Source organism: Tachyglossus aculeatus, chromosome X1 (assembly GCF_015852505.1).
Source record: "Tachyglossus aculeatus isolate mTacAcu1 chromosome X1, mTacAcu1.pri, whole genome shotgun sequence".
Taxonomy (NCBI): domain Eukaryota; kingdom Metazoa; phylum Chordata; class Mammalia; order Monotremata; family Tachyglossidae; genus Tachyglossus; species Tachyglossus aculeatus.
The window spans coordinates 74,926,187-74,948,837 of NC_052101.1; the positions used below are offsets into that span (position 1 = coordinate 74,926,187).

At 40.7% G+C, this 22,651-nt stretch overlaps 1 protein-coding gene across 2 annotated transcripts in view; it reads right to left on the bottom strand.

Annotated features, from left to right (window-relative positions):
* Positions 1–208: 208 nt before the first annotated feature.
* The window catches only part of APPL1 (adaptor protein, phosphotyrosine interacting with PH domain and leucine zipper 1), a 52,259-nt gene continuing 29,816 nt past the window's right edge, over positions 209–22,651 (bottom strand). Inside the window, exons 11-23 of one of the 2 annotated variants that reach the window (XM_038771630.1) lie at positions 21,768–21,956; positions 21,115–21,240; positions 19,611–19,653; positions 15,897–15,953; positions 14,462–14,553; positions 13,742–13,924; positions 10,809–10,861; positions 7,558–7,732; positions 6,488–6,524; positions 5,796–5,942; positions 3,683–3,733; positions 2,529–2,618; positions 209–1,575 (exon numbers count right to left, since the gene is read on the bottom strand). In XM_038771630.1, coding sequence (XP_038627558.1) covers positions 1,429–1,575; positions 2,529–2,618; positions 3,683–3,733; positions 5,796–5,942; positions 6,488–6,524; positions 7,558–7,732; positions 10,809–10,861; positions 13,742–13,924; positions 14,462–14,553; positions 15,897–15,953; positions 19,611–19,653; positions 21,115–21,240; positions 21,768–21,956 — 1,390 coding nt within the window. In that variant the 3' untranslated portion in view covers positions 209–1,428. The remainder of the gene's footprint in view (positions 1,576–2,528; positions 2,619–3,682; positions 3,734–5,795; positions 5,943–6,487; positions 6,525–7,557; positions 7,733–10,808; positions 10,862–13,741; positions 13,925–14,461; positions 14,554–15,896; positions 15,954–19,610; positions 19,654–21,114; positions 21,241–21,767; positions 21,957–22,651) is intronic. The other variant, XM_038771631.1, reaches the window with a different exon arrangement.

Sequence of the window (22,651 nt, forward strand, 5' to 3'; positions counted from 1 at the left end):
TATCTTAAGAACAGTTATGTTCTTGTGAAATTCCCGATTGGAAATTGCCACCTTTACCAGAAACAAATTTGCAATGACTTTTCAAAACAAGCTTCTCCTGGTATGTACAGAATTTGCTCATTTATAGTTTCTCTAGTTTTTATTATGAAATAAGTTAAGGAAACATTTATCAAAAATATTAAGAAATGTAAAAGAAAACATAACATTTAAGAGGCCCTTAGGAAACCACTACAATTTATATTTATGGCCTAGAGCTAAAACCATTTTTTATCTACTTTCCTGTCATATTACCTGTTTTTCTCAATTCTGCAGGATAGTGGGGTTTTTTTTGCATCACGAGTACGATTTATAATAATTAGTGCAAAAAACTACATTCTCTTAAATTAGCTTTTGCCAATACGGATATTTTATGGGTGATTCAGAATCATACAAAGCAAAAGGTTAGATGAACTATTCCTTGTGAAGAATTATATGAAGAATGTCAGTCTACTGCTACAAGTAAACACTACTTTCCAAACACTTCAGGTCTTTTTGCGTAGGTAGGAAGCATAACTAATGGAGATGCTTGGTTGCAGTGTCAATTTTGCTAACACTCTGTTTTAACACAACCCCCAAAAATTAGAATAAACCAACATTTCCACATGGGGGTGTATTTGAACCTTTGAACAAAATGGGTACACTTTGTAACAAATTAAAGTCTTTGTTTAAACTGTTGTTGCCTTGGGGCAAAAATGCAAGTCCCAACCTGAGAATCTAAAATGTGACACTCTCATGCCAACAGCAGTTGTGTCCATTTTGACACGCAGAGGTGTATCCCACTGATCTAGGATACAAATCAACCGATGGAGTAACATCAACTATACACAAAAGTGCCCTGAAATTATCTTCAACTAGCTAGCACAATCAGAAACAGTAAATCTCCCCATAAAGTTATATTGCACATTCTCTGCTGTCAAAGTTAATATTTCAGTGCATCTCATACTGATTTTCTGCCTCAGACCAAAGAAAAAGCTTTTGAACCACTTCAGGCCAAAGAAAACTTTGTTCCCAGCAAAATGCTCTGAGTACAAGAACTGAGAGACAGGTATTTCTGCGTACAGTTGAAGCCAATGGATAAATGATGTGTACAAAGCTAGCTGCATGGATACACACAAAAACTAAAACTAAAAAAAGCCAGTAACCACCTACTCCAAGAATACATTTTTTTTTTGGCAAGTGGAACTAGTTCTTGTTATTACAGTAACTGCAAAGTATATACCTGTTAAAGAAAAAAAAAAAAAACCAAGCATAACTGGGTCAACAAGTTCAGTCTTCTAGACAATGAAGCCAAGCCTCCACCTTGATTTTTGCATTATGGGTTAACTTGTGCCATTTCACCACAGATATTGTCTTAGTAGAGTCCAACTTAAAGAAACACGATGTACAACTTCATGCTTCCGACTCTCTCTTCTTACCATCTTCTCCCAAATCGCTGTCTTCTGATTGGCTACTACTAAGAACCATAAATTGTCCCTCGCCACTGGGCTGGTTTGTTCTATTGGAAGCAGCTATCAAGCGACTCTGTTCCTCTAAGTCCTAAGGGGAACAAGAAATAAAGACAGTTAACTTTTTGGAGTGAAAGGGAAGTAGTACTTTGTGAGTATTCAACAGGAGAAATTCCTGACTAATGGTCTTTGGGGGCAGAACGGTTATTTGGAACACTCTAAAATGAACATCTTAGATTGATGTTTTTTCCCCAAAACATTTAACAGCATAATACAGAACACAGGCTAAAGCAACCAAAAAAATGCCCCAAATGCTCAAATCAGCACTCCATCTAGTGGCATCAAGATGCTTGGAGGAACTGTGAGATGGCTGTCCTCCCTGATAGTCACCCTAACATTTACAGATGTCAATGGAGTTGCCCGTCCAAAGCGACGGATGAGTCTCGGGCCCTTCAGGACCGAGTACATGCTCGAAGGAATTGATTATAGTGATGGTGATTAACCACCTAACATCTCTAACTTTCCTTTTAATGACTCATTCTAGATCAACAGTCCATGAAGTACTGTTATCTGACAGCCACTAGAATGACTCTTATGAGGCCAACTGAAATTCTGCAATCACATTTTCTTTTGTCTGAAATGAGTTCCCAAGAAGCCTGGCAGTGAAATGTCTCTACCAAGTACTGAAAAGTACACAGATAAACGAGAATTAACTTATTCTGCACTCTTTAAATTCACGATTCTTAGTTCAAAACCAAGAGGAGACATGTCCAGTGGGTCAACATGTTGCAAGAAGGCAGTGGGTGGGAATATTCACTTCAGATATGCTGTTGACTAGGGAAAACAAATGTCAGCAAGGCAAAATCATTACCTTCCCCACATTAAAGCAACAGTTTGTGAAACAACTATGACACAATGTGGCCGTGCAATTGACGATACAGATAGCACTTAGATGTGAAAGGAAACCTGAGGGCGATTCTGTTGGATAAAAAACATTATCCAAATGTGCTTGTTATATTGCAAGATTTGCACTATAAGATTTACCTTTTCAATTTGTTTCTGTTTATTAAGTTCTCTCTCTTGTTTCTCTTTTACTCTGTCTATTTCTTTTTGTTTCTCTGATGCTTTACGGTCCTGAAGAAACAAAAATAAAATGAAAACTTGAGAATCAGGACATGTGAAACACTTCCTAAAAAAGCAGTTCTAAATAGTGCTTTAATCTTTTCTAGAGCAAAATTCCTGTTTCCATATTTGAAGGAGAAAAAAGGTACACATGAACATTGCCTTTTACATCTAAAAAGGACATTAAATCATAAAGCAAACTCGTTACCATGCGGTTTTTGGAGGAGGAGTTCAACCCCCATCTTCAACCTAACAGATTTGACAGCCAGAGGTGGAGAGGCAAACATGGTTTACCCAAACTTTCAAAGGATTATTGGCAGCATTCCAAGTAGACACTATCCAATAACCAATAATCTGGACTTTCTATTCTTATCCTGTCACCCAACCAGAGTTAGAGATTGCAGAAATATCAATTTTAATTTTGAGGGTGGGTCCAGAGGACCCTTCTCGGACCTTTCCCCAAGGGTTAGAAAATAGGACCCAGGTGTCCCCTATTGCCCCGGCCTCTGGGAAGGATGCAGACTAAAAATAAATACCTCTGAGCTCCTCCAACTCAGGGAACTCAACTGCGGTGGACAGAGAAACATCTCTATCCCACGCCTATCCTTGGGGTTGAATCTAAGGTCAGAAAAAGGGATTCAAATGCACCTTCCATCCCCAGAGTCCTAGACTGGATGGAAGGTGGCAAATTTTAGTTGGATGCCAGGTCCATTTTGGTTGACGAAGCTGGAAGAGAGGCAAGGAGGTCTGCATTCGAAGGTGGGGGTGTTCCCACTAATGCTTTGGGAGAGCTACCAGATGCAGAAGCAGCCAACTGCTTCACACAGAAGATTCACTAAGACATATCTTTTCGGGGTTCAAGCTTATAACTACAGTATCAAATTCTCCACATAATGAACAGTAGAATTTTACTGCTTTAATCTATCTACCAGTGATGTTGCTGAGCATGAAACCTGTGTCATTATCTAGATACAAAGGCTTGTCTACTAAGTATGCTTAGTAGCAAAACATACAGTGAGAAAACATACCATATTACCTACATGCTACACCAAAAAAGATGTGTATTGGTTTCTTACCAATTCAGCATGCAAAGCTATCTGTTTAGCCAGTCCAACAGAGTCACAAATCTAGAGTGGGGGAAATAAACATTTAGAGTATTAAAAACACAAGTGCTTTTTAGAAAACCTAGCCTGAAGCATTTCATTTTATCAAGTGTGACACTAACACTTGTTAGTTTTACACCCAGCTCCACCACTTGTCTGCTGTGTGACCTTGGGCAAGTCACTTCACTTCTCTGTGTCTCGGTTACCTGATCTGTAAAATGGGGATTAAAACTTTGAGCTCCATGTGGGACAGGGACTGTGTCCAACCCAATTACCCTGTATCTACCCCAGTGCTTTGTACAGTGCCTGGCACTTAGTAAGTGCTTAACAAATACCTATAATTGCATTAACTGGTTTAATTTGACTTTCCAAAGGCCCAGGCAAAATAAGTTTCCAAAACAAAACAGAGAGGAACTCATAATTGGACCCAAGGGCAGCATCACTAGGTGAGCCTTTATTTTCCAGAGAGTCTGCCACTCTAAATGCCCCAGGTTTGCTGTTGAAGCCACAGAGGAATTTCAAAGATGGAATCAAGCAGTGGGGATCACAGCCAGGAGAGTCCAGAAACTGCTGGGGCTGAAGAGAGAAGTGCTCTCCACTTACCCTATTCTAGCCCTTATCAGGGCCAGAGTAATTAAATGAATCAGGATACTGACAGTACCCCTGCCTCCTGATGCCAGGCACAGGAAAAACGGCATTAAACTCTTAGAGAGGCTATTTTGTCCCTTCACTGGATTGTGGAATGGGTGGAAAAGACTGTCACAAACCAGCCATTTCCAGCCTAAACTTGGCCTACAGAAATGTTTCTCCCATGTGGCCACTACGACACCATCATCAGTATTTATTAAGCCATTACCACATGCTCAGCACTGTACTGAACCCTTGGGAGAGTACGCTACAACACAGTTGGGTAGACACGTTCCCTGCCCACTGCAAAGCTTCATGCTACATTTGAAATGCTTTGGTGGGGTTAAATGTGACTGGCATCTTTTCTGGTCAATGAATGTACCATCACAATTGGTTGGATAACGTAAAAGGGGCAACCATAAACTTCAGGGCAGGTACGGGGGCAGGGGGCAGAAGAAGGCAAAAGGTGGGATGAGGTGGTGGAAAAAATAAAAATAAATTGTGGTATTTGTTAAGTGCTTACTATGTGTCAGGCACTGTACTACAAACTGGGGTGGATACAACAAATCAGGTTGGACGCAGTCCCTGTCCCACATGGGGCTCATTTTACAGATGAGGGAACTGAGGCACAGAGAAGTGAAGTGACTTGCCCAAGGTCATAGAGCAGACAAGTGGTGGAGCCAGGATTAGAACCCAGGTCCTTCTGATGCCCGGGCCCGTGCTCTATCCACTAGGCCAACGAAGGAGGGTGAGCATGAGACAGAGAAGTGGAAGAAAGGGAAGGAAACGATATTAGGAAGGGATGTCTTCCTTTTCTCTCTCCTCTCCTCCTTTTCTTATCTTGTCTCTCCCCGACACCCAATTCCCAAATGTCAATCTGTATGTGGTTGGATCATTTGGCAAGATTGGCATAAATTGCCAGGCAGAAAACCCCAGATGGAGAGCCAGTGAGTCTGGCAGGGCCAAGGCATGAAGGCAACAGAGACTTGAGAGCCCAACTGAAAACCTCTAGTGGAGCTGCATCTGTGACTATAGCACCCCAGCTCCACAGCACTTATGTAAATATCCTTATACTCTACTGTTTTCCCCAAGGTGTAATTTCTTTTAATGTCTGGCTCCCACATTAGACTGTAATAAGCTTCTTGTGGGCAGGGATCACGTCTACCAACTCTTGTACTTTCCCAAGTACAATAAGGCACTCAATAAATTTCACTGATTGAGAAATACTGATGCATACACTCCTAAACTATGCAGTTAATTTCTAGATGGGGCCTAAAAATAAACATTGGCCTGAAGTATCAAGTAATTTAGACCCCCCAAAATCAGAAGATAGATATCAGGATAATTTGGGTGTGGTCACACAATCTATCTCCCTGGGCATCCCCTTGCAATTGCTGGTTCTTTTAGGAATCTAAATGCCATGTATTTCTGATGGGTAACAGGTGGAAGTGCAACATACCTTTTCCCCTTCATTGTTGGACTCAAATATATAACAGATCAAAGTTGGATGGTTCTCTATTCTTCCTCCTGAAGTCCGAAGCACAAATCCTAAAAGGCGTTTATTTTCTTGGTGTGTAGCACATAAGACTATGCTGGATAATGGAAACTGCAACATAAAACATTATCAATAAGAACAGGAATTTCAAAGCAAAAGCCACTTTCTTATAGGAGAGAACACATCTGATCATCATTATGTTTTTTTTTTTATCGAATACTGAAACCAATAAATTCCAACAATAAAAGTAGTCTAAAATATTAAGTGGCCAAAACAGGTGCATGCACTTAAAATGGTTCAAAATAGATCATTATTTAATAAGTAGATATTACACTGACTTATTCCTCCATAATTTCATATACAATATGAGCTTTAAATAGTGACAAGTCATTTCTTGCTTAATTTTCTATGTTATATAGCAGAATTTATAAAAACTCACATAAGTAATACAGAAATCTGGCAACACTCTGTGGAATTGGGGGGAAGCAAGAAGAGGAGAGCATGAGGAAGGCCAACAACAACATGAACAGAGGAAACAGAGGGATGCAGATGGTGAGTCAGAGAAAAGGAGAAAAAGCCAAGATCTAAGTTTCCCAGAAGTTCTTTGCAGGCTTCAGTTAGGATAGTTGAAGTTAAGAAATCTTTCAAAAACTTACTCTGAGCCTTGTGACCTGAGTCTGTGGATCTATTAACCTAAAGGTGGTTATCCAGAAAAATAAAATAAAAAAAGTCATGAGTTTTTTGAAATCGATTTTTCAAATACTTAAAATAATCCAGAAGCCCAAACGCTAAAACCATGGTTTGAAGAGACATGTCATCATCATCATAATAACAGTAACGATGGCATTTGTTAAGCACTGACTATGTGCAAAGCACTGGTCTAAGCGCTAGGGGGGTACAAGGTGATCAGGTTGTCCCATGTGGGGCTCAACAGTCTTCATCCCCATTTTACAGATGAGGTAACTGAGACTCCGAGAAGTGACTTGCCCAAGGTCACACAGCAGACATGTGGCGGAGCCAGGATTCGAACCCATGACCTCTGACTCCAAAGCCCATGCTCTTTCCACTGAGCCATGCTGCTTCTCCCAATGGGATTAGCACAACTACTTTTTAGAGCAGGAAACGAGCCAGAAGTGTAGGCATTTTTTGCTCCCTGGCTGAGGCCCCAGCCAGCACCCCTGGGACATCCCTGAACGTCACAGGGCTCTGACACTGGCCCCATGGCTCCTCTCATCCCTGAAGGCCAGTAAAGATGAGCCTTATCTCACCTTTGCCCCACTATCCCCAAACAACCTTGGGGATACTCCATGGGTGAGGTGAGTGTTTGGGTTTTGGAGCTGCTGCTGCAGCCATGTGAACCCCATGTAGTTGCACAGTTGCTTCCTGATCTGGAAGTGCCAGCCATTTCCAGAGCTGCTGCCACTTGGCTTTGGACAGCAACTGCAGCAGAGGAAAAGAAGGAGATGGCATGGCAGCAGAAGATAAGAATCTTCTTTCTTCTGTCCTCTCTACTCTTTCTTCTTTTTCTTCTTCTACCCGTCCATCTCCTCTCCTTCCCCTTCCTCTCCGACCTTTTTCCTCCCGCTCCCGTTTTGCCAACGCTCTGGAGCCCCACCTCCAATGCGCTACCCCAGATTTATCCATACAGACAAAAAGTAAAGTCAGAGCCCCTGGTGGGTTTTTTTTGTTTGTTTCTTTTGCTTTTTAAATTTAAATCAGTACTTACTTTAAACAGTCACAAGTTACTAATAAATGGGATTCTGTCATTCGGAAGATGTTATGGATAGCCCGGGCTGCTAAGATTTGGCGCATTGTTTCATAGACAACATCTGGATTTTCATCTGATTTTACCTCCATAGAGCCAAGAAATCTGACAATAAATAACTGATGAAGAATGGAATCTAAGGTAGAAAAAAGTATTTTGAGTGAGTCTGAGGCCCATTATTCCTTTTTCACAAAATTTACTCTTCATGTCTAATATTGACGATATTAATATTAGTCATCAATGCTACTGACGTCTAATAAAATCAAATCATAAATAGTACAACAGATTAACTCAAGCCAGAAATATTTTTGGAGATCATCTGTGAATAAGGAAGTGGAAAAACCTAACCGTTCTCTTCATTGGTCAAGTATACTCTGAAAATGATTCTAAGCTCCCTGAGGGCAAGAGAGCAAATCTACTAATTCTATTGTACTCTCCCAAGTGCTTAGTAGGCTGTTCTGCACATAGTGAGCACTCAATAAATGCTACTGATTGATGGACTTCAATGCTGTTTATTGGATTGATGCTGAAATCTGATATCCCAAATAAGGGCTTAACACTGCTATGTATGCTAACAGATAGCTGTGATGTTGAGCATTCATTTAGCAACTTAGGTCATTTGTAAATGGCAGAAAGGAGTAGTACTACTCAAGAAAACACCTGCCATACAGACGCTGCTTTACATACTGGTTGAATAAAGTAACTGCATAGTAATACCAGCATTTATTGAGCAGCCACTTGGTGCAGTGCACTGTACTGGGAAATAATGGACTAATCCATCAAGGGTACTTACTGTGTCTACAGCAATCAATGGTATTTACTGAGCACTTACTGTGTGGAGGGCACATTAATAAATGCTTGGGAAAATTCAAAATAGAATTGGTACACACAATCTCTGCCCACAAGGAGAAGACAAAGTAATGGGGGAAGACAGGCACTAAAATAAGCTACAGAGAGGGGAAGCAACTAAATGCAAGGAGGTGCATATAAGTGTTGTGGGGGTGGGGTGGAGTATCAAAGTGCTTAAGGAAAACAGACCCAAGTGCATAGGTGGTGCTGAAGGGAAAACAGAGTGGGAAAATGAGAGGCTAGTCAAAGAAGGCTTCCTGGAAGAGATATCATTTTAATAGGGCTTTGAAAGATGGGGAGAGAGGAAAAAAGAGGGGAAAAGGAAGAGAAAGGCACACTCTAGTCCTGATCTTTCTCCTTTTTTAAAAAAATGGTATTTGTTAAGCACTTACCATGTGCCAGGCACTGTACTAAGCACCAGGTAGACACAAGATAATCAGTTTGGACACATCCCTGGCCCAGATGGGGCTCGCAGTCTTAATCCCCATTTTACAGATAAGGTAACTGAGGAACAGAGAAGTGAACTGACTTGCCCACAGTCACATAAAAGACAAGTTGTGGAGCGAAGACAAGTGGTGGAGCGAGGATTAGAACCCAAGTTCTTTTGACTCTCAGGTCCGTGTTCTATCCACCAGGCCACGCTGCTTCTCCTCATCAGCAGTCTCATATTTCAGCCTGCCTTCAGGACATCTCTTTTGGGATGTCCCACCAACACCTCAAAACTCCTCATCTTCCCACACAAACCCTGTCCTCCCCCTGTCTTTCACATCATTGTAGACAATACCACTATTCTCCCTATCTCACAAGTTCGTAACCTCGGCGTTGTCAACTCATCTCTCTCATACAATCTACATATTCAGTCTGTCACCAAATCCTGTCGATTCCACCATTCCAACACTAAAATTTGCCTTTTCCTCTCTCCATCCAAACAGTTACTATGTTGATACAAGCATTTACCAATCCCGCCTTGACTACTGCTTCTGCCTCCTCACTGACCTCCCTGCCGGGAGTACTGCTACTATTTCTCCTATATACTTGTCATTCCTTATGTACTAACAAGCCAAGGAACTAATGGGACGGTTGCTTGTTTTTTCTCCACGGCAAAAGGCAATCATAATAACTATTTGAGAGCCCATGTATTCTAAGGGTTTCCCACAGTGGCGATGGAATAAGTAGACTGGGCTGGAGGCAGTAGAAAGGCCTCACATGCTCCTATCACTCAGCTAAATGAGCTGATGTGAGGATTTCTCAGGCAGACTATGAAATGGGACTAGTGATATGTGGCTATATAACCACTGGCTTTTTCTGTTTGGAGCATTTCTAAATGTGTTTGGTACAAGAGACTGTTTGGCCCAGTACAGATTTTGGTGGAAAAAAAGGTATTTCCACCAGGAAAATCTCAAAAAAGACTCAATCCTTGTAGACTTCTTCAGCCACTTAAATAGTTGGAATCATTAGCTTTTTCAAATATTTCAATGAACTTCTAATTAATAAGGTAAATGAAAACCTATATTCTTTTCAATTCAGATGCTTGATTATTTAATGAACAATTTAAAACTTGTATAAGAATTACATTACCAATTAGATTTAAGCATTTTGCACACATCTCCCTCAAAATCAACTAATAATAATGATAGTTTTTCTTAAATGCTTACTATGTACTAAGCACCGGGACAGATACAAGATAATCAAGTTGGCTTCCCAGTCTCCTGAAAACTGGTTTTACGGCACACAATCAGCTCTCTTGCCCACCACTTATCATCGCTCCTCTCCCGCCACATCCCATCTCATACACATCTCTCCTCTCAAGCCAACCTGCTCACAGTGTCTAGCACTCACCTCTCTTGCTGCCAACCTCCAGCTCATCAAGCGCTAACTTCTGCTTGGAACTTGCTCCCATTTTACATCTTGGAAAAGATGAGACTGCTCTCCAAATCTTCGCACCTTTCTGACTAATCCCTTATCTTCCCACTCTTTACTTCCCCCACTGCCACTTCTGCACTTCTACATCACCTAAGCATTTGGATACTCATCCTACTCCCAACCTTCCCATCCCCTGCCCCAATCTTCCTGGTAAGACTTTTGCACACACCTTTAAACTCTGTAGCTTCCCTCTACCAGTAATGTATTTTAGTGTCTGTCTTCCCGGTTAGATTGTAAATTCCTTGAGGGGAAGGATCATGACTACTAATTCTATTCTTCATGGAATACACTATTGACTGAATTATTTTGTAAACAGCAAGAGAGCTGTTGCTAAACAATGCAACAAATAGTGATGGCTCAGAGTGTCACTTTTTACTGAGTCCATACAAAGCAATTCAGAAGAATTTTTCACTCAAAATAGTATTGAAGATTTATTTTACCTTCAGTTTTGGATTTGGAGCCTTTTCCAGTTTCTCCAAATGGATTTGTACGTCTTAAAAAATTAGAAAATTAGAAACAGATTCAGTTAACATGAGTCATGTCAGTTAAATCAAATCAGAGCCCTGCCCGAAAATATGTGCACTCATGGAGTACTTTCCCATCCTGAACCATCCTTCCCTTACACCCCACACTACTTTTCCTTAGTATTTTTCCTTCCTGTGTATTGGCAACAGCAATTCATTCAATCATATTTATTGAGTGTTTACTGTGTGCAGAGCACTGTACTAAGCGCTTGGGAAGTACAAATCAGCAACATATATAACTGGGATGTTATTTTAACCTCCCCCGACCCAACTCCTCCCTCCTAGGGGCCACCACAACTGCCGGTTTAGCAATGAGGGCAACCTTGAAGACAATCCATATAAGCTAATCATGACAAGGTCCTGTAAATTCCTACTCTAAACTGTCAGCTCCTTGTGGGCAGGGAACACATCTACCATCTCTGTTACACTGTGCTCTCCCAAGTGCTTAGGACAATGCTCTGTGCACAGTAAGCACTCAATAAATATGACTGAATGACTGATCCTGCACTTTCTCTATGGCAGTGTGTTTGGGAGGATCCATGATCACTCTCTTCAGTCAAGGCTGCCTAGGACAACTGCCACAATTGCCTCAGCTGGGCCTTGAGTCAAGTAATACTGAAACATAGAGATGAATCTGTTTGAGAAACACAACTTTATGCATGCATTTCAAAAAGAAAATTTCAGTAGGTACAAACCCATTCAGTCTGCCAGCTGCAGCTCAAACCAAAACACTTTTTTTTTTAATTTAACACAGACGAGACACTGGTTTATTTCTGAATAAACGTTGCTGACAATAGCCTAAGGATTTGTTCAGTTTAAAAAGGCTATTTCTACATGGCTAAGTACACACATCATTAAGTAAAAATGCTGTGCACTTGCTGTCAATTTCTTGAGGCAGAAGAGGATTGTGAAAAGCAAAGAAAAAGGTAGAAGTGTAACTTTTAAACGTGAACACTAAGGAAAACAAGAAATTACTCTTCATTTGCATAAGTGAATTATTACTTTACTCAAAATAAAAGATAGGAAAGTAGAAAAATTACAATCCAATCTGTGTTTTAGGAGAAGCAAATGGACTCAATTTGTTAGGGCTTCTTAAATGATTCTAAAATAAGTCTGGCATTGATATAGCATGAAAGGTCATCTCAATTACATGCCTGACCTATTACATCAGTGGCCATCTATTTCTGGTGACAACAGATGATGACTGACTGCTTGACTCAGGTTGCATCACCGATTTTGAACAAATGGATACTGAAGTTCATTTGATGTTCCATTTTGTGATGAAATGACTATTTTTAATCTTGTAATTACCGTCATTTAAATGCTCAAAGAAGAATACTCTCCACCAAGACGAAAGGTGATTCATTCATATTCCCTTGGAAACATTTAGAGAAAATACTATCCTTGTTTTTTATGCCTAAATTTTGGAGTTTTTATGCCCAAATTACAAAGCTACAACTTCTTTAAAATTCATACTGATGGGGGAAGACCTAGCTAAAGTGACCTTTAAAACAACGGTGGATGGTAAGCCTATGGATTAACACAGGAAGTTGTGCAGGTCGAAAATATTAGGAGGTTCAGGAACAATTTGGATACATTCATGAATGAGAGGTCTTCACTGGGTTACTAGAAAGCCAGTTAAGGTGAAAGAAGAAATAGAGATGCTAATAGTAACCTGGTTAGTGAAGTGGCTCTTTGGAGTGACAGCTTCAAACTAGACGGTATGCCATAAATCCTGAAGTCCTGTTACTCCCTCTGGGAATGGGTATTGCTCCCTCCCCCTCCGCTCCAGAGAGGCCAGAGGTTGGGGTGCCTGTCAGAGTAGATTAAATATGCCATCCTCTGGTACCATGCCAGGAGTTTCAAATGCCTACCATAGATCCTAAAGTTTAAGAACGTTGGGTCATCAACTGGTGATAGGGAAATTTATAAATGTAAGAATACAAAGACACGTCCAGGACTGGACACCAAAGGTTGGGGGATGGATGTTAAGCCATTAGCTTCATACCCAAAGCATTTTGGGCTGTCTGTCCCAACCCTCTCAGGAAAAAAGGTTCTAGCCTGAAGCTAAAGCCCCGACAGGGCCTCTGTTCATGGCTCTTTCCTGTCTCTAGTCTCAAGCTGGGAAAGCACACTCCTGGCTCTGCACATCCCTGAATGAGCCATAAGTGCTCAAAGCCATGGTCTGGAGTCACAGCCAATAAGTACTCCCAGTCAGAGCCTTGAGGAGGAAATAGGTGCTCTGAGACCCTCCTGGCTCCACCCTAAATTAGAGGCTGCACAGTCTTAGCCCTGGCCTCACCAGGAAATGGAATCCTCACTGAGGCCCGGCCAATTTCTGTGTACTCCTTTCCCTCTCCCTTTGCCTCCTTATCTGGCCCTTGATTCGCTCTCTGAATATCTATTTCCCTGACTCAATGTGTGTTTTGTCTGCGTGTCCACCTCATCGGCCCTGTGTGGGTGTTCATTTACACCCTCTCGATCTCCTGTGTGTGTTTGCGTGTCCATCTCCCTTGCCCCAGGTGTACATGTGTGTAGCCAGTGACCCGTCTCCCTAGTTCTGTAGGATAAAATGCTTCATTTTTTTTTCCCGAGCCCCACTCCCTAGGAGCCCTGCCTCAAGTTAGTCGAGGATGAGTTCTTAAAGGAAAACATTAGGGATGTTAAATGCTGTATCCAGAATCACAAGGGCGGGGAGGCTGTCCCCAAAGGGTAACCAGCACACCGTTCCTTTATGCATCTGTCAAAGGTAGCACAGTAGGCTTAGGTTGCCCACTGGATCTGACTCAGTATGGCATCTCTTAAGGAGACAGATTTTTTTTTGCTGTTGTTGTTCTTGTTTCACCTACCTGCCTGAGTGTCCAGAAGTTTTACCCTGGTCAGGTATGTCTTCACTAACTGGAGAAATTATGTCAAATTGGATAGGAGTATCAGGAGCAACAAGAGAATCCAAAGAGAGGGCCGTTAAAATTGCTGACTCCGAGCCCAGAGATCCTGAACTACCAGTGCGAGCTGTGGGTGGTTGGTTTTGTCTAAATAAAGAAAAAAACGGAAGAAAAAATGAAAATGACACTTTCTTTTTTATTAATCTTTTCTAAATTATAAACTCCATAAAAACAGAGATAAGATGACAATGAAAATACTTGACTGTGACTTTAAAATTACCATACAAATTCTACTTGACTTCTTGTTTAGACACATGACATTTCTGTCCCCTCCTGCCCACTTTTTTGGTAAAACTTGAGACTAACTGACCTGCACTTCTAAAGCAACCCTTGACCAGATGGTCCCAGGATTCTTAAGCCCCATATCTTAGGGCTCGCTGGTATTTTTTAAAAATTTGGCTTAGTGCACTAACAGTAAATTGCCACAACTTTCAAGACAATGAGTTGAACTGGGCAGGTTTTTTTTTTTAACTTCAATATGAGGTTCATAACTCCTCCTCTAAACAAAGTAATGTTTCAATTACTTTAATCATATGTCCTGAAAACAAAGTAATGTTTCAATTACTTTTTAATCATGTGAACTTCGAAAGAGTTCCTTAAAAGTCCTACAGTCTTATAACTTACATTATCGGTCTCAAGTTTTCATGCCTCTGTTGGAAGGAGGGAGAGGGGGTGACGGCCTCCAGAGCTGACTGGTTAACTCTTGCAGCAATTTCCTGTTTCATTTTTTAAGAAGAAATGGATAAATACAGTGTTTCAAAAGAACACCATCCTCAAAATAGATTTTGAATTATTTTGTCTAGTATCACTACAAAAAATTCAATACACTGATTCCAAATAATTTCACATGACCATAACACTGAATTTCCTTTGGCCACCTCTGATCATATACAGTCTCGTCACCTTCATTATTAGCACAAAGATACAACTTCATATTTTAAATTTTAAAACAGTTAACTACAATATCTTCGAAATAAGGTGAATGCAGGGAAAGAGAATATTCATGAAATGTGAAAGATTATGTTCTGTGAATAAAATAGATATGGATTTCATGTTTTCCAAAATGCCTAATTTATACTTAGGAATGTGTAAACACTTGTGAACTTTCACGGTTATAATGGATGAAAGTAATAGATGTTGTTGCCTTGCAACTGATACTTTAGCCCTTAAAACTGGACGTACAAATGTCAGAAAAGTGACCATAATATTAAAATATTAAAAACTGCAAGAAGGTACTTCCGTAATCATTTTATCAATACTAAACAGTGCACAAAAAATGCCAGTGCATTTTTCTTTATACTGCTTTTGGAGATTTAATAAACAACCATGTTTATTCTTTCACTGACAGAGCTGCAACAAGTGTGAAAAATTTGAATGTTTACAATAAATCAATTTAGTACAATGAAACAACAACAGTTCAGTACAATTTCAAATTCTGAAATGGCATTATATTTTAGATTTATGGAAATCCAAACATTATGTTCTTAGTATTTTCCCCTTTTTTGCTTTTATTCTTTCTTTCAATTAATGTCACCAACAAAAGTCTGACTGGCAGATGATTAAATTAGTGAAAAGCAAAAAACTTTTTATAATTACTGATTTTCAAAATTACACACTTAAAACGGTCAAAAAACTAAAATGGGCACATAAATTACTGCAATACATAAAACTTACAAAGTTAAATTGTACCCTAAGACTTGAAAATACAAATACCTCTGATTTAATTAACAATATGCCAATCCTCATTTGGATTTATTTATAATAATAATAATAATAGTGGTGCTTGTTAAATGCTTACTCTGTGCCAAGCACTGAACTAAGCACTAGGGTCAATATAATCAGATTGGACACAGTTCTGTACCATATGAGCCTCACAGACACTGAATTCCCATTGTACAGATGAGGAAATTAAGCCACAGAGAAGCTAAGAGACTTGCCCAAGGTCATACAACAGGAAAGTGGTGGATCCAGGATTAGAACCCAAGTCTCCTGATTCTCAGTCCTGTGCTCTTTCCATACTATTTTTTGTTAAATTTATGTATTAGATCATCAAAATTACCTCTGGATTTTCAGTTAAATATATCTGCTTGGAGATATTGTTTATTGTACAAATCCACTGAAAGAAAAAAAGAGAAAAATCTTCATATTCAGTATTTTACCTAAATTTTCTTCATTATTTTACACTCATATCGCTCTAAAGAGAGAATATTTGATGTTTAATAAGGGGAAATACAACTTCGTCAGGAGCAACAACTAGCACATTTTTCATGCATTAAATCATGTATTGAGCACTTACTGTGTGCAGAGCACTGTACTAAACGCTGGCTAATTAACTGCCAATTTTTCTAATTAGGGAAGCATCTTAAATATTTTATGTTTTATTCTTGCCTCAAAAATATCTTCTTTAAAATGTCCATCACATTCAGTCTTTGCATTATTATTCTTTAAGTGCTTAAGCCACTTGAGTTTTATCAGCAATTATAAAATGAGTTCAAATTCTAGTCCACATATTAACTACGGGAGCTTGACAACAGTGGACAATCAAACAACATTTAAACTATCAACCCTCTTTTACGCCTTTATCTCTCCACCCACTAATGGACAATTCCACTCACCAATGGTCAATTCTACTCAGAGACATAATTAATATAAAACACCTTGGTTTCAGGCACCCTTCTAAGTTTCAACTGCAAAATATTCAATACCAGTGCTAGTGCAAGACAGGTATTCCAGCTATTTTAGTCAACTTATTTTTTTTTTTGGCATACTTTCTTTACTCCTTCTTCTTCCTCAAAATCAATCAATCAATCATATTTAGTGAGCGCTCACTGTGTGCAGAGCACTGAACCGTACTGCGCTGTAAGTGCTTGGGAGAGTACAATAAAACAGAGTTGGTAGATATGTTCCCTGCCCACAACAAATTTACAGATTAGAGGAGGAGACAGACATTCATATAAATATAATGAATTACAGATATGTACTTAAGTGCTGTGGGCCTCAGGGCAGGGTGAATAAAGGGTGCAAATCCAGGTGCAAGGGCGAGATAGAAGGAAGTGGGAGAAAGAGAAAATAAGGGCATAGTTGGGGAAGGCCTCTTGGAGTTGATGTGCTTTTAATAAGGCTTTGAACGTGGGGAGAGCGATCATCTGTCGGATATGTAAAAGGAGGGCGTTCTGGGCCAGAGGTAGGATGTGGGTGAGAGGTCGGCGACAAGAGATGAGATTGGGATACAGTGGGTAGGCTGGCATAGAAAATAAGGGCATAGTTGGGGAAGGCCTCTTGGAGTTGATGTGCTTTTAATAAGGCTTTGAACGTGGGGAGAGCGATCATCTGTCGGATATGCAAAAGGAGGGCATTCGGGGCCAGAGGCAGGATGTGGGCGAGAGGTCGGCGGCAAGAGATGAGATTGGGGTACAGTGGGTAGGCTGGCATTTGAGGAGCAAACTGGGCTGGGTTGTAGTAGGAAATCAAGGAGGTAAGGTAGGAGGGGGCAAGGTGATTGCTTTAAAGGGAATTTCTTTTAGAATACTGAATCATGACTAATTTATTAACCTTCTTCTGTCACTAAATCCAACAAAAAGCAGTCACTTGCAAGCTTCCCTGAAATGCTGAAAAGATTACCCAGCTCAAAAAGTACTAATAAAATATTATTACTGAGGAGCATATAGAACACATATGACATGCTATTTTCCAAAACATTTGGCAGCTATTCTGTTCCAGTGCTATATTAATAAGAATGCTTTTCTAACATCTTTTCCTACTGACACTGGTATAGTCCTGCAGAATATAAGCTCAATGTGGGTACGGAATGCATCTATCAACTCTTATGTTGTACTCTCCCACACTCTTAGTACATGCTCTGCACATAGCAAGCGCTCAATAAATAGTACTGACAACTGAATGAATTAATGCTTTAGTCAGTTTATATTGTCTTTAGAGCTCAGAATTTTCCTTTCAGTTTGAAGGAAGGACCTTGAGGAATCATTCTTTTTAAGTATCTTAGCTTTCACACGAGGTGAAATAGAAACAGAAAGGGAGCTAAAAATAAAAGATTTGTGAAGGAAGAAAAAGGATTCCCAAATTCTTGTTTTTCTGTCTGAGTTCCCCCACAGTTCACTCATTCATTCATTCAATCGTATTTATTGAGCGCTTACTGTGTGCAGAGCACTGTACTAAGCGCTTGGGAAGTACAAGTTGGCAACATATAGACAGTCCCTACCCAACAACAGGCTCACATAAAACATGTGGACAGGTGTCAAGTCATCAGAATAAATAGAAGTAAAGCTAGATGCACATCATTAACAAAATAAACAGAATAGTAAATATGTACAAGTAAAATAAATAGAGTGATAAATCTCTACAAACATATATACAGGTGCTGTGGGGAGGGGAAGGAGGTAGGGCGGGGGGAGGGAGAGAAGAAAGAGGGGGCTCAGTCTGGGAAGGCCTCCTGGAGGTGAGCTCTCAGTAGGGCTTTGAAGGGAGGAAGAGAGCTAGCTTGGCAGATGTGCAGAGGGAGGGCATTCCAGACCAGGGGGAGGATTTGGGCCAGGGGTCGACGGCAGGACAGGCGAGAATGAGACACAGTGAGGAGGTTAGCGGCCAAGGAGCAGAGGGTGCAGGCTGGGATGTAGAAGGAAAGAAGGCCGGTGAGGTAGGAGGGGGCAAGGTGATGGAGAGCTTTGAAGCCAAGAGTGAAGAGTTTTTGCCTGATGCACAGGTTGACTGGTAGCCACTGGAGATTTTTGAGAAGGGGAGTAACATGCCCAGAGTGTTTCTGCACAAAGATGATCCAGGCAGCAGCATGAAACATAGACTGGAGTAGGGAGAGACAGGAGGATGGGAGATCAGAGAGGAGGCTGATGCAGTAATCCAGTCGGGATAGGATGAGAGATTGAACCAGCAGGGTAGCGGTTTGGATGGAAAGGGTGGATCTTGGCGATGTTGCAGAGGTGAGACCGGCAGGTTTTGGTGACGGATTGGATGTGAGGGGTGATCGAGAGAGCAGAGTCGAGGATGACACCAAGGTTGCGGGCTTGAGAGACGGGAAGGATGGTAGTGCCGTCTACAGTGATGGGAAAGTCAGGGAGTGGGCAGGGTTTGGGAGGGAAGATAAGGAGTTCAGTCTTGGACATATTGAGTTTTAGATGGCGGGCAGACATCCAGATGGAGATGTCCTGAAGCCAGGAGGAGACACAAGCCTGAAGGGAAGGAGAGAGCGCAGGGGCAGAGATGTAGATTTGGGTGTCATCAGCGTAGAGATGATAGTTGAAGCCATGGGAGTGAATGAGTTCACCAAGGGAGTGAGTGTAGATAGAGAACAGAAGGGGACCAAGAACTGACCCTTGAGGAACCCCTACAGTAAGGGGATGGGAGTGGGAGGAGGAGTCCGCAAAGGAGACTGAGAATGAACGGCCAGAGAGATAAGAGGAGAACCAGGAGAGGACGAAGTCTGTGAAGCCAAGGTTGGATAGCGTGTTGAGGAGAAGGGGGGTGGTCCCCAGTTGAAATTACAGCTGCTTCCTGCAATAGGCTGTATCAGCTGCCACTGCATTCTCAGTGCAACATAACTCATTTAGGGGTGGGTAGAGAAAAAAATAAATCAAACTGATACCTCAGGATGCTACCAGACTACCAGCTAAGAGTAGTGTTACAAGATCACTTCCTGACTTCCAGATAGTCAGCCTTCCAGATAGTGCTGCAGAAATTACTTTGGGAAAATAACAGCTTTTAACATATTTTACAAAAAGAAATACAATAGAGGGGGCTTTACCTCTTCATAGTCTTTTTTGCTCTCTGCTTGTAAAATTGAAGACCTGGAAAGGGAGAAAAGAGTAACAAAGTAACTTCCAATGAAATTTTGAAACACACCTTCCTCTTTAATGTAAAGAAATCTCTCAAGGCTTTGCTATGCAACCAAACACAAAAACGTTACAATTCACTCGTGGGCATAAATACAAACAGTACTTCGCATATTTTAAGTGCTTAATATTTTTTTTTACCACTCCCACTGTTTGAATATTCAAAGCCCAATGCCATTCTGAACAGAATGGCTGGAATATCATTTAAGACAAAATTTGACTAATGGTGTGAAATGGTAACCACATGGGACCAAAAAACACTCACAGGTAGAAATGAAACATTACCACTTGCCAGCCACAGCTGACCTTCCAAAACTGGGCAATGCTATTTAAATAAAAAGCTGAAATTTATATTTAGACAGCCACTCCTTTCCATGAAATTAGCTATATAAAAATATGACACTGATGACCTCTAGTCATCCTTGGTACTTTTTTCCTACAAATATGGTTCCTGGAGATTGGAGGGACCAAAATTTGGGGTTCTAGGAAGAAGTGAGCAGAGGCAAGGCAACTCTTTAGCTTTTCTAAGACTATGTGCTTATACTTCTGCTGTTGCTGGGTGATGCTTAAAACCTAGTGTGTCCTTTTTGTTTTTTCCACTTCTTGTAGGTTCCTATACAACATAAAGTCCAGCATAACTCCATAATCAGAAGAGCAAAAAAGGCTGCAAGCTGTAATTTTCCTAACACTATTTAATCAGCATGTGCCTCCCTTTAATAAGGTGATCTTCAGTTGACCTGCTGTCCAGTGACTTTTTCTTCTGTAATAAGGGTATCAGTGCCAGTGGCAAAAGATGAGTGTTCATCAGAATGTAGATCACAGGAAACAGGAGTTTTTCTTCAACATCCAAATTCTTCCGGATGAGCCTACGGAAATTGGGGCTTCAAGGGAAGTGTGATTCCCCTGCTCCATGCCTCCTGACTAATATGGAGAAAAGTGTGAAGTCTTATTTTTACACTGATCTATGAGTTCTCTCAGGGAGAGGTATTGTGGGACTGAGCTATGGGTCTGCCTACAAAAAGGAAAGGAAACCCTCTTTGAACTCATATCCCACATATTTTAATTAAATTTGTCTTTACCATTCTTTCATTATATACCTGCCATTTCCATTACTGAATGCCTTCTAATCACCAATATTCTATACATCTGGCTTGACCCTGAAAGAGGAGCTTCTGGTGAAGCAGCATTCCCATTGTGGGCAGGGAATGTGCTGTGTTGCACTCTCCCAAGCTCTTAGTACAGTGCTCTACACATGGTAAGAGCTCAATAAATACCACTGATTTGACTGATTGATTCCCCTGCTCCTGGCTTTCTAGTTGGTATGTTGTAGGGTGTGTGTTTTTCATCTTTTTTAGGTTTTTGAAAACTCTATCCCACTCCTTCACGATCTACAAATGTTACCTCCACAATGCATACTTTTTGGTCAGGATGCTGGGTGATGATGAGAGAAGAGTCATCACTGCACAGTCCCCCTGAAACACTGCCTCTTCTTGCCTATGCTCTGCTTGCCAATGCTCCTGCCATCTTCCAGCTCCAGCCTGTCTGGTTGTGCACAGGACAACTGAATATCAGTTTTTTCCCTGCTGTTCTTTGTTTTTTATTTTTCCTTTCTTGCTTAGTGCCTTTTCTATGGTTCCCATAAATAGGAGCAATTAGATGCCATGAAAAAAGAAATTGTTGTGTGCTTGCACAAAACACAGGTCAAGGAATGAGGACTATAATGCAAGACCACAACTACCATCTTATTGCAGAACTGATGGTACTGAATTTCAACTACTCCAATTATTTTGGGGCATTTGAGATTATTAACTGAATGGATTTGTAAATGAGGTTAACACATTCACTAAACCAAAAAAAAACTTATGATTGCATTTTTAAAGCAATCCAAACTTTCTTAATAAGGCCTGTAATTATCCCAACACTACATAGCCAAAAAGGCTAGGATAGGCTATTTGGCACAGACAACTGAAAAAAGGGGGGAAAAAAACAAACACAGTTCAACAAAAAGTCACAGAAATTACTCACTACATTTGCCCTTTAAGTTGGTGAAACTGAAAGAATATACTCACTTCTTTCCATCAAAAGAAGTGATCTGAAAACAGTATCGCCTGTCTTCACAGTCCAGAGCCATTACTGAACAGTTGTCTATATCCATGGCAAGTCCTCCTGCTACATCGCCTCGGGCCTGACTCATCAAATTTCCACCTTGAGTAAAGTAAAATTGCCTATCCCAGGTAGAAGATACCAAGCCGGTCTTACTAAGTGGAGAAAGCATATTCAAATTTAGTAGGGATAGATCTGTTATACCTCATTGTTTGCAAAATATGTAAGATCCTTGTGGGCAGGGAATGTGTTTACCAATTCTGTTGTGTTGTACTCTCCCAAGTGCTTAGTACAGTGCTCTGCACACAGAAAGTGCTCAATAAATACCATTGATTGATTAATTGATAGTAACAGTATTTCATTCATTCAATCATATTTATTAAACACTGTGTTCAGAGCACTGTATTAAGCACTTGGGAAAGTCCAATACAACAATAAACAGTGACATTCCCTGCCCAAAATGAGCTCAGAGTCTTTGTTTGGGGGATGGGGGGGGAGAAGACAGACATCAATATAAATAAATAAAATTACAGATATACACATAAGTGCTGTGGGGCTGGGGGGAAGGGAAGAGCAAAGGGAGAAAATCAGGGCAACACAGAAGGGAATGGCAGATAAGGAAAAGTGGGGCTTGGTCTGGGAAGGCCCAGATAGATGATTTCTTCTAATTAAAATTTATTTAGGTTACTAGATGAGACAGGCCACCTGCATTTCCAAAATTATTTGACAAACATCCTAATGAACATTCTTTGTGAATTTTACTCTATATGGCAATTCATTGGATGACACCACCCATGGAAAATCGCCCAGTAGAAAGAGCATGGTCCTGGGAGTAAGAGGATCTGGCTTC